The 12,424-nt window shown below is 47.2% G+C and overlaps 1 protein-coding gene across 3 annotated transcripts in view; it reads left to right on the top strand.

Moving 5' to 3' along the window:
* Window positions 1-12,424, top strand: part of KCTD15 (potassium channel tetramerization domain containing 15) — a 46,215-nt gene that overhangs the window by 15,427 nt on the left and 18,364 nt on the right. The window contains exon 1 of one of the 3 annotated variants that reach the window (XM_040614993.1): window positions 680-1,537. The exons of the other annotated variants lie outside the window; for them this stretch is intronic. Within the exon in view, the coding sequence (XP_040470927.1) occupies window positions 1,509-1,537 (29 nt within the window). The 5' untranslated portion in view covers window positions 680-1,508. Of the gene's footprint in view, window positions 1-679; window positions 1,538-12,424 lie in introns of those variants that run through there. 3 annotated transcript variants of the gene reach the window in all.

Raw genomic sequence — 12,424 nt, 5'->3', positions numbered from 1 at the left:
TACTTTCACTGAAATAAATGGAAGTGGTTTGGGTATTGGTATGTTGGGCCAAATCTCTCTTCCAATGAAGTCAATGAGAGTTTTACCGTAAGCTTAGATGGAAACAAAGTAAGCCTTATTCTTTTAGAAAACTGGCCTAATAATAAACCTGGCCAGAATAATCCCAGTGTAACCCTGTTGGCCTCTGTGGAGTTACATCAGGGATGTATACTGGTGTGATGTGTGGAGAGAAAGTAAGAGAACCTGAATGTTGTAGTAAGATGCTTCTGCTAGGTATCCACGGTACTCTTGTCCCAAAAACATCTGAAGGTGTAAAACCAATAGGCAAATGAAGACAAAGCATCGTGCACTGACAGGTGTGTGCACATACCTTTCCTGGTCGGATGGCCTTCCCAAAGAGACAACTCCGCTGGTTTTGAAGGAGTTACCCGAAATTTGTACCTATATAACTGAAATCAGAATTAATCTATTAATAGGTTAAGAAAATCTTTAAGAACAAAGTGCATATTTAAATAGAAGAGATACACCGGCATGTAAACTCAGGATTCATATGTGAAAGTATAAAAGGAGGCTAGATCTCTTAAGCACAGAGTAACAAGATGGTGTGGAGGGTGCCAGGCCGTAGCTGACACGGGTTGTGCCCCATGCTGCTGCTAGCTGCACTGACATCGCCAGGCTTCTGTGTTAGAGGAAGTGTAATACATCGATGGGAATATCCAGCATATATATGGTGTAGCACATCAACTTGTTCCCTCGTGCTGTACTGACATTAAATGCATGATCCGGTGACTGAAACAGGTAAGTATTGTCAGTCACTCTCATCCCTGGTATAACTCCCATTGATACAGAGTTACAGCAGGCTGGTGGCTCTCCTAACCGAATTTGATAGCTGGGAGAAGCTGCAGAGCTGGAATTAAACACGAGTTATAAACTCTTATTTCCATGCTCTGTCCACCAAAAGGCCTACTCCTTCACCTCATCTGCTGTGATTAGCATGTACTTCAATCTTTTGATGCTTAAAAAAGAAATGACACCTGTAAACATTTTACAAGGGTTTGTTCTTTTGTTTTTACCTGATCTGCTCTCACTTGAAACTCTGCCAGGCAGGATGGCTATTAGCTTCACATGTGTGCATGATTGCATTCCTTATGGATGCAGTCATCCTGATGACTGCTTGCCTGTCAGAGCTGGGCACCAGGACAGATAGGCTGAGCAGAGGTATTCCGGTGTTCACCTGTACTGTGTTGATTTCACTACTGCAGTATGGTATCCTATGGTCAAAGGCTAAAATTACTTTTTTATCTGCTGAGGACCACATAAAGCAAAACCTGAAAGGAGTCCTGCACGTGGATGCTGGGAAGCTATTATACAGCATTTGCACCGTTGCTCTTGGTCAGACTCAGAAGGGATCAGTTGGCAAGCATTGGAAACTGAGATTTGCACCGTAAAGCTGAAACGCTGAAGGAATCCCAGTCCAAAAGGCAGGCTCCCGTTACGCCTCTCTCCTAATGGAGTGCAGATGCTACCAGTGCTGCAGGTAATCCGTTTAGATCTGGTAGATGCTTTTGCAGCAGCAAGCCTCTCTCTCTCTCGAGAAAGTGGACAATGAAAGTCAGGGACTCTTTTTAACCTCTTTGGTGTCATACTGTGTTATGCCAACAAGTTGTACCAGTGTGATTTACACCAAAGGCTGCAGCTTTGGCATTTGGGGAATGTGGTGTGCCTTCTGGGAGACTGCTGCCTAAATCCTGCTGTTGCAAAATTTGCATACTATTTCGTGGACAAATTTGGCTAGTGGAACTTCACGGGGACCAGTAGATGACAACAGAGAAACCTGGTCCTCTGCTTCTGCTGGGGTTGTCTGGGAGGGAACGAGGGCTGAATTTGGGCCAGTAGTACTTAACACTGCTGCTGAATGAAGAAAGACATTCAATGACTGGTTTTTAATGTTACAGAGGGGGGAGAAAAAAAATCACACATGGATTTGTAACTGGTTCCAAACATATTTCCTCCTCTGTTCACATCCAGTTGTATTCTATTTGCGTATGTGAGGGTTAAAGCGGGGGCCTGCTTCTGCTTTCAATTAAATCAAAGGATGTTTTGGCCTTGACTTCACTGGGACCAGAATCAAACCCATGACTGTAGTATTGTATTTAAGAATGAATCTCTCGCAGTCACATAAAAAAGCCAGGTTCAGCTTTCAGTATCTCATCAGAATCCAAAAGTTTAACAGTTTTCTTATTTTAAAGCTTTTGCCAAGCTTCATTCAGGAGGGCAGGTGTCCTCTGTGCAGCAGGTATATTGCTGCCTCCTTTCCAGGGTGCAGGTTCTCTCTCCATAGCCCCTAGGCAGGGGCTCCCCTTTTATGTGGGAACGTGGCTGTGGAGCTAGGCTCTTCCCAGTGGACATGTCAGTGGGTCACTTCCTCTCTGTCCCTGCTCTCTGGCTCTAGTAACACAAAACCTGCTGGGAATTCCTCTTCGCTTCTGCCTTTCACCTGCCAATGGCTCGGGCTCACCAGCAAAAACTGTTACACAAGTCTTCCTACTTGGTCTGGATATACAGGCTTTGGTAGTTGTTTTCTCTTCAAAATAGCTTTTTAACAAACCATTCTTGATGTGTTCAGTTTTAAGTGAACAGCCAGGAAAAATATGGTGGGTGCAGCTTAATCAAATGTAAGAACAGGAGCATCATCATTCATTCATCATTTTGAGTGCCATAACAAAAATGCAGATAGGGAGAACTGGATGCAACTTCCCAATCACATACGTGCTTGTAGGGAATTTTAACCCATTGCAGTCTGCCCGTAACTCCCTGCAGTGTCTTCATGCCAGAGTGAGTGGTGATGTGAGCGGTAGTGGAGGTGTACAGTAGTGTAATTGCAGCACTGTTACATTCTGGGACTGGGCAAAATTGGTGTCATTTACTCACTGGAGGACAGAAGGATGGGTTGCAGGAAAAGCAAACAGAGGAAGAATGCAAGATAAGCTGGTTTTTTCCCATATTGTCATGCTCAGCAACAGAGCGCTTTACCAGTTTCATGGATAGGCATACCAACCAAATGCCCAAGCAGTGTGGGCAGTTTCTTTTAAGCAGAAAGCTAATTTATCGCTGCTGAGAGAGGCTGGTATCATTCCTCTTCACAGCGGTGGAGAGCATCCCAGTCCAGTGGAGGCTGGTGTGGGCACCGAGGGTCACCTGGTGTTCCTGCTCATCCCAGACAGTGCAGTGCTGCACAGTCCCTGGCAGCCCATCTCTGGGAACTTTTTCCTGTGGATCTGGAAACGAAAGAATTGTAGGAAAAAGCTGCTCAGCTTTTGTATGTCTGGAATCAAGGAGAGGGCTGTGGCTCCAGCAGATAAAATATTCTAGCTATTTACATGAGCAGCAGGTACCAAAGTGACTGTGTTAGCTGTCTCCGTTTACCCTTTATAAAAGGTTGTGCAGTGCTGGAGTATCCATCCCTCTTTCTCCTGCTGTGTACTGAAACGTGCTGGTTTCACAGCACCCACACATGCAAAGGATGTGGAGGGCCAGGATTGCACCCTGAAAGGTGAATGAGTTACATTTGAAATTTTCCCTGCCTTCACTGAGTCCCAGTGGGAGTTTCGCTCTTGACTTCAATGAGCGAGGATTTAGCCCAGTTATATTAAAATATAACTAGTATCTGCATGTTTTACAGCCTCCCAGCATGCCCAGCTGTACGAGGGTGATGGCAATGGAGGTAATGTCCAGATCTAGTCAGATTTGAAAATCTTAATAAAAATTTTGAGCTAGTTTCCACTTGGAAGTTAAAGCAAGTAGGTGAGCAGCAAGAGAGCTGGCATTCAGTGCAACCCTGTTCTCATCAGGGCCTTCATAGCACCATGATTTAGGGGGAAGGGATGCTTAAAGGAATAGCAAGAAAAGGCTTGTATAGGCAGGAATGTTTTGTTTGAATTGTGCATCTTCTCATGTATTAACAACTTAATTCTGTTGAATGCCCGCAACTCCCACAGAGTTTGAACTGAAATGCAGTTCTTGCAGGATTGGGACCTTTGGGAAACTAGGGAACACTTTGGGAAACTAAGATGCTAGTTTAGGAGTTTGTTTTATATTAAAGAATTTTTGTTCCTGCATTGATTTTTCACGGCCAAAATTTAGTGTAAATTCTCTGTTGAGAAAACTTGAAAGGCCAGGATCCCTCGCAGCACTCAAATCAGAGCAGCAGCAACAACAATAGCGTAACAAAACCAAGCTAGTTTTGCAATATAAATTTGTATTAATATTTTTAATCTTCACCAGCTACTTAGACAAAAGTTCAGCTAGAATGAAGTAAAAGACACAAGAAGAGCAAAAGTAACCTGAACTTTATACTGGAAAAAATGATAGTACTGCGTCTTCAGCTAACATATGCTTTACCTTCAAATGTAGGTTCACAATTTAAAATAGAGGAATTCCCAAATCGATAGGTATTCCCTACAACGTACGAACATTTGTGCAGTTACTTGGACTTGGGCATATTTCACTGAAAGGAAATATGTGTTTGGCTCCTACTGTTACCAAGTTCTGTGTTTTGAGGGTTTGTATTATATTGTAATATGATTTGGTTACTTTTATTAAAAATATGCAAGTCAGCCAGACTCTGCCCTTCTCACTCTCCCCGGGTAGTTGCTGCTTGTTAGGAGCAGGGGTGGCAGAACTGGCCTATCTTGATCTGCAGTAACTGCAGCCTCTCCGCCTGCACGGGGCTGCCATGCATCTGCACACCCGCTGTGGTCAAGGCCTCTCTTCTGCTCCTGGTTGCTCCAGAGCAGCTCAGCCAGACTAAATGAATGCACACGGTATGGTTAAGCATCAAAAAATAATGGGAGGCCGTTTGTCACTGTCTCTGTTACAAAGAATGAACCAGCCATGTCAGTGGCGTGTAGGGAACTTTTAATGGAGAAATGCAAATTGTACCTATATTTGAAAGTTACGTTTTTTTTTGTTGTTAAGCACAGCAAATGCATTTCGTGACTGCCAACTTAAATAAACGTGGTGGGATGCTGATGTGTGTAGCGAATGAGTGCCGCTCTGCCTGTATGTGTCTACTTACCCTGCCTATAAATGTGGTTATACGCCAAATGCAGTGAAAGGATTCGTAATACAGCAGTTAACATACTAGAAACTGTTTGTTTAGTGAAGTCTTTTTATAGCTGTTAAAATAACACACTCAAATATACAAACGCTACTTTAATAAGGGAAAACAAAATCATTATCCTGGCGAAGGGCTGGATCCTGCCACTGTTACTTATGGCTGGGCAGCGCTTTGCTCCTGAGCTGTTGGCTCCCCGCGAGATGGGTGGCAGAAGCAGGTCCCCAGCGAACAAACATGCTGCTGATAAATTTGCAATGAGCGGCCAGTGCTGATGGGCCTAATCCCAGTATCCCGATGAAGTGAAGGGCTTAGGGTTAATACCCTTGTAAAGCTGGTGTGAATGAAAAGCCTGGAAAGGAAAGCTCATGGGAGCCTCAGTTCCCTTAAGTCACTGCTCTGCTCATTGCAATTGTTTGATCACTCCTCCTCTCCTCCCTCAAGACCTGATGGGATGCTTGGCCACATGGATGCAGGACCAGGGTGGCTCTTGGCTACCAAGAGAATTTTTTAATGCAGGAAAAGACACTGGCTTCGCTACCTGGGATTAGTGTTTCCAATTTCTTGTCTTAACTGCTAGCTTATGTATAGGCAATGCTGTCTCTACAAATTAAAAATAAGTGTCATGTGTAAAAATCTAAAAATACATATATATTTCCATGAAATTATATATCAGAGTCACGCACCACTTTGTCTTAAGTGCAGAGATAGGCTGTTAACAACAGGTGGAAGAGAAAGAGCTGTAAGATCTCTTATCTTTACCGTGAATGCTTTGTGGCATTTTGAAAGTAATAGGTAATTTCCACTTCAGTGGTTTATTACCTGTTGCTTCAGCGGACTTTAATTGATAGTAACAGAGAACTGAAAACATAATTGTCCATGCCTTTGTTGTAACTACAACATCCATGACATACCTAATTTTCCTTTTTAGTGATGAGTAAAAAGAAAAAAAATCCTTCCAAAACTTCGAAAGAATGATTCTGCGTGGTAGCTGATAATGTTCTTTACGGATTATTGACTTTTAAAAATACGTGTTGATACTATATAGACTAGCTCTGATCTATTGAAAAAATAGATATTCTAGCCTGAACACCAAAATATGAAGTATTAAATCTAGGTAATCGATGCTGCCGTTCATTCAGGTACTTAATAGTTAATGACCGTAATATCCTTCGAAAGCACTGAAAAGTGAGCATATGGCTCAAAAACCTCTGATGGCATTCCAGGATCAGCATTGGAAGGCAGGAACAAGAGGTTACAGGAACTGGAGATGGATAAACCTGTTAGCTTGTGTTACCTCCTCCATCCCTCTGCTGAGATCAGACTGTACTACTTGATGCTCTTTTCTTGTTAAAAATTGAGAGACGGGCTTTGGGGTCACAGGCTTTATTATCTCCATTTGGTTCTCAGAGGTCAGTTTTGTACTTGAGTGTCGGGTCACTCACTTGTGCCATCAGGATTGAAGGGTGTGAAGCTGGCAATGCCTGTATGGGGACAGGCAGTGCCTGTAGGATGCTAGTGGCTGAGGCTGCCCTGCTGAAATGTAGGATGCTCACCCTGGTCTTGCAGGAGTGGTGGGGGAAGGAGTCAGTGGTTGGAGTGGCTCGAGCGTGCACGGAGCGGTGACCTGCCTGCCACCGTGGGCTCGATGCCTGCACTCCATTTGGGACTGGAAGCCGGGACCTGATCTGGGCTTACTTGTGCCAGAACCCCCCTCTGGGGCGCCTTTCTGCATATGCAGGCACATGAACCAGTCCAAAGCACCCATGACTGCTTGGATTTCAGTTTGCAGAGCAACGATTTATACCCTCAGTTTAAGACTCAGACTCTCCCCCCTACCCTCACTTCTTCCCATCACCGTACAAATAAAAGATTTAAAAGATGCTTAAAACAAAATTCTCCCCAGCTGAAACACCCTCCAAGCCAAGCGTACGCCCGAAGCAGTCTGAGGTGGTCAAGACGTTATCTTTGATTAAAATGGAAACTGTGGCAGAGCCGTGAGGGCGAAGCCTGCGCTGAGTTCCTGCAGCGTAGCACAGCCAGGTCGCAGACCTGCGCTCAGACGGTGCCTCTCCTTAGCACTGCTTTGCCATAATTGGAGAAAGGCCTAAAATCACCGGTCAGGTAGCAGGGTGTGAAGGTACAGTATAACCATACAATACAGCTTTGTTTATGGACTTTCACGCTAATTATAGCTGAAGTTTTAAATTGAGGCAGATCAGAAAACTTACTGCAGCCAGATGCAACCTTTAGCCACGTTCCTTGCTGTATGGGGCATGAGGGAGCATGTGTCCTGGCAGAGAGAGTATTTTAACATCCCTCCTTCCTACCAACCATCGGGCCAGAAGGCAGAAGACACCTGTTTGCTGCTCAGCTGGGCTACCCCTGTCCTCTTCTGGCCAGCCCTGCCTGCGTTTCGGGTGGGTTGGGTGTTTTTAACATACGTCCCTGGGGAAAGCAGCTGCAGGTGCTTTCTCCGTTACAGTTTGCTTTGCTAGGAACTTGTGCACAAACCCTCTCAGTTTTACAGTAAAAATAAGGGAAATACAAAACCCACTACTGTAAAGACCTGGCAGCACTGTCCACTGCCCACCCAGGCTGTGCTGCTGTGGCTGGGGTGCAGCAGTGCCAGCAGAGCGCTGGCTCCGGGCACGCCAGGGCTGGGTAGGGCACAGCCACTCCGACGCTTCCCACCGTTCTTTCCCAGCGTTACTATCTTGTGATGGGACAAGTGACAGACTCCTAAGGGACATAGCCACGCGGGCAGCAGTGCCAGACACAGTATAAGGTGCTCTGGTCTGTCAAGCACCTCTGCTCCAATTTGCAGCATTTTTTCTCTTCAGGCAGATAACAGTATCTATCCTTCCCACACTGAGCAAATATTTAAGAGATAAGCAGCACTGTTTGTGCTCAGCGGCAACGAGTGGACTCTGCTCATACACCTGGGACGCTTTGCTAGCATGTCCTACGGGGCAGTTTCAGGTCATGCTCGGTGTCCTGGCTCTAAACAACCTTCTTCCTCCTCTCTGTGGCATTTCCCACAACCGCTGCCTCCTCCAGCTCCGCAGCGAGGCCCAACAGCCAAGCACAACCGACGGCTGCCGTGTAAATGGCAGGGAGAGCTGCAGAGCTCCTGTCGGCTCCCCTGTGCATTTGTGCCCAGCGGAGCAGGGGGATGCTTGGAGGAGCAGCAGCCGCAGCGGAGGGCACCGAGCAGAGCACAGGCCCGTGCGCTTGCAGGATGCACAGACAGCAGCGTCTCTCTTCTTCTCCTCTCCTCCCATAAAATTAGGAAAGAGACGCATTTTCATGACAGTTTGCTGAAATGTGCACTCCCTGCTGATTTGACATTGGGCAGAAAAAGTGTCTACAGAATCAATTTTTAATAAATGTAAACAACTGAATTATGAATGACAAAAATATCACTGAATGGTTAAATATTAATCTCGTAATTACTTAAATTAATACTTTTAGTGCAATGTTGTGATAGAGAGTTTTACTTACGCGGTGTCGCTGCACTGGCTGGGCGGGTGGCCGAGGGGGGATGGGATCTAGTGGTCCCCCCAGTGTTGGGGCTCGGGGGTGGTGGGCTCCGCTGCTGCTCGCTACAGCCCCGGTTGCTGCTGGTCCCACTGATCCCACAATACTGGGTGCTGCTCTTAAAGCCTCTGGAACTAGATTTATTAACAACTTCTGTTTTCTGTTCAAAAAAAGATCTGTCAAGAAAATGGCTAAACTGGCCCCAAACCAGAAAGCAGCACCCCCCCTCCCCACATAAAACCACTCTCCTGTCCCAAGGCGCTGTTAAACCCCCCAACAGCGGTATGTGATGTGCAGAGCCGTGGCTGCGCTCAGTGACGATCTTGGGAAGACTGAGGGTGCTCCCGAGGGAGCTGGGGGTGCAAAAAGCCCTGGCTCCTTGTAAGATGGAGTTGGGTGAGTTTATGAAAGCGATGGTGTGCCGTGAGCTCTGCTGTGGGGGCTGGAGTCCTGCCCTGCGGGCCCTCTCTGTGCTCCCATCTCGACAAACGCTGCAGGGAGCTTGCCTGGAAAGAAAATCGGTGGCCAGCGTTACGGGGGGTGCGGGTAGCAGCAGCCGGCTGTAGGTACTTGCACACGGCTTCCTCCCCTGCCCAAGGAACTAAGAAAAGAATTTACTGGCGCTCTTGTCCTTGTGGGTTGGCTGGCTGCGTTGTTTGTTTTTAATCTAATAAAAGGAGATCTTAATATCATAGTAAAATCGGTACAAAGCTAGAAACTCGCCCCTTGGCGTTTTGGCAAAACATTATTGAAAATGTAAAAGCCTTTAGCAGAAACAACAGAAGCACAAAGAAATTGTAGAAATAGGATCAACAGGTTGTGTTCTGGATGTTGGGAGGAGCAGGGAAGAGCATCCAGCCGGGGCTCAAGGTGCCAGCTAGACCCACTAAGCCGGGGGCTGGACACCAGCCCCGTTGTGGCTCTGCTCCGCAGGGACGTGATGCGGCAGTGGCCGGGAGCAGGGGCCCCGAGAGGCTCAGGGTGGGCAGCGCTGCAGAGCCGTGGCCAGGCAGCAGGGAAGAGCATATTGCCGCGAGGGCAGGAGGAACAGACAGCTGGGAAGAGCCGTGCACTGGGAAGGTGATGTGAGTGCAGGGGGACCTGGCCAGGGAGGTGGAAGCAATGGAAAGGCAAGCTTGCCATCCTTAGGCTTGCACCTACTTGGGTTGATGCTGGCTTGCTGTGCTCCCTGTCTGGAAATTAAATCTTGGACAGAAGTTTTAAGAGTGTTCTTGAATTAGAAAGTGATGAATTTCTTCCAGAAGGTGGGAATGCTGAAGAGGGGTTGATTGCACAGACTCACCCATGGCTGTAAGATCCAAGTGCAGTTCTCTTTGCCTCATCCCTGTTTTCCTGTGCCTCCCACCTCTTCACAAGCATCACTGGAAGTGCCATTCCCACATGCCATAAACAAGTGAAAACACCCGTACCCAATTTGTCCACCAGTACAGTACTGGGCACCATGACCACTTACAAACCCAGCCATTTTCAGGGTGACTGCTGCCCAGTCTGAGAGCTGCAGCCATTCCCCATGACTTTAACTCACATCACGTGGCAGGGTGCTGGAGGGAGCAGCTTACTGAGGCCGCCAGCCAGACTAGGACATAATTTCTGATTGAACATCAACAAGTTTGCACAGTGCAAAACCATTCCTATCCCCTGGCACTTGCTAACTTGCCGGCTCTCTGACAGCCTGTGCGCATTTTGCTTCCGTGCTTCTGTGTGCGGCATTTCATTCTGGCCACCCGAGACCCATCCACTGAACACGCTGGGTCCCGGTGAGGCTTGTGGAGCTGCCCCTGGTCACCGTGCTCTTTTCCATGGCTTCACATGTGATGAGTAACCCTGTCAGGCAAACTTTCCTTTTGAAGCTGCCATTTGAGTTCACTTGGTGCTCTCACAGTGTTGCATTTTCTGATGGACTTTGTGCAGGTACAGTTTATACTGGCAAGAAGGGAGGAGCAGGAGCGCTTTCTGCATGCAGCGTTACAACATGCTGCAGTGAAGTTGGTTCTTGGAAAATAGCAGCCCCCTAAAATGTCAAATAAATCCTTGGAACTATTCATCACTCTGTTTTTGGGGTGGCAGTTAAGTCTTTCAACACTCTGCAAGTTTCTTTCCCCAGCAGTAATTTTGCTGGTGAAGAAATACAGCTCAGGGCACTCCACAAAGGCCTAAAAATTCATGTTTTGTTTTCATTACCAAAAAAATGCTTCACTACATTAAAGAGCGGCCCATTAAAATTTTGTACCCTGTCTTCCCTGCACCCTGTCGTTGTTGGCAAACCTTCCCCCATACGCGTGGCAGAGCCGAACAGCAGCCGTCGCCTTGCTTTTGCAGACTTCACAGGGAAAGGGCAGCGAAGGGGAGGAGGTTTAAGATACAGCCCGGTGTGCTTAGGGTGTAAGATCTCAAAACCTTCAATAGCCACGCAAATTTACTCAATAAATGCACCATACTGAGCCTTAAGTTGCTCTCTCAGTGTTTCCTCAGCTTTCAGTCTAACCCGGCACAGCACACTGGCTCATGTGCATGTCTGAGGAAATAAATTATTCCTGGAATAAAATTTAACACTATACAAAGCAACATATATAACTGTCTCGGGCAGATGGCCCTAAAATAACAATGAAAAAGAAAATAGTAAATTACTGGAGGCTTACCGAACCTTGGGATTATATAAATTAAATGTTGCAGCATGAACCGGATGGTGTTCTCTGATACCGTTGGAAAAGCTAGAGGATGAAGAAAAATAGTAAACACGTTACACTTAGGGTTTAGGGGAGCATTTGATTATTCTCCTAAGTATCTTGGACTAGCTGAATGCTGACACAGACACGAGAGCAGGCAGTAAAACCTGGAGCTTGCTTAAGAGGGCAGAAAGATTTTTAGCTGAATTCAGTGGGGACTTGCTAAGTCCAGTTTTATTTAATATCTCCACAGTTAATTTAGAAATAAACGGCATGTTAATTAAATTTGCAACTAAATTAGCAAGTTAGAAGATCAGACCGAGGTGCAGCTGTGGAGAGCAAATCTCACCGTGTTGCATGAACCCACAAGGCAAAGCCAGCGGCGTGGGGTGCAGCCGGTGGCACCAGCACCGCGGGCGGCCGTGGGGCAGCGAACCTGCCCCTTCCCATCGCCCGGGTGGGCGCCTGCCTTCCCTGGCCGGGCTCGGGTCTCTCGCATCCACTCCCCTCGCTGCCGGGCCAGAAGGCTTGGGGTGCGGTGGTGATGCTGGAAGGAAGGAGGCGGCGAGGCCGTGGCATTTGCCAGCAGCACCACGTTGCCTTTGGCAGGGTTTGGTGAGCTTGTTATCCACAGCGGGGGAAAGCCCTGTCCTGGTCTCAGCAAGGGACACACAGGGGACTGCACGGCCAAGTCGGAGGGACGGCCTGACAGTGAAATCCAGCAGGCTGCGGGATAGTCTCTCTGGGAAATGGAGGAGTCCTCACTGGCAGGGTTATTTAAGACTTGACTTTGAAACACGAGACACTCTGCAGTTGGGAACAATGCTGCACTGTCAGAGAGATGGACTCAATTACTTAATAGGTCGTTGCTGTCTGTCTCCTGCGATTTTCCTTTCAAGAACATATATTCAGCTGGGTTATTTCTCATGAGAAGACAAAGCGTTCTGAGAGAAGCCAGGCGTTTGGAGGGGAAGGGCGGGAGGAACAGCAGCCAGGCAGATGCCCGGTTTGCTTTCTGCAGAGCGTGCTCCTCAGGACGTGGAGACAGCTGGAGTGATGTAGCTGATGCGGTATTTTGGTC

The sequence above is a fragment of the Falco naumanni genome, chromosome 15 (assembly GCF_017639655.2).
Source record: "Falco naumanni isolate bFalNau1 chromosome 15, bFalNau1.pat, whole genome shotgun sequence".
Lineage (NCBI taxonomy): Eukaryota > Metazoa > Chordata > Aves > Falconiformes > Falconidae > Falco > Falco naumanni.
This window is presented reverse-complemented; position numbering and strand designations above follow the sequence as displayed.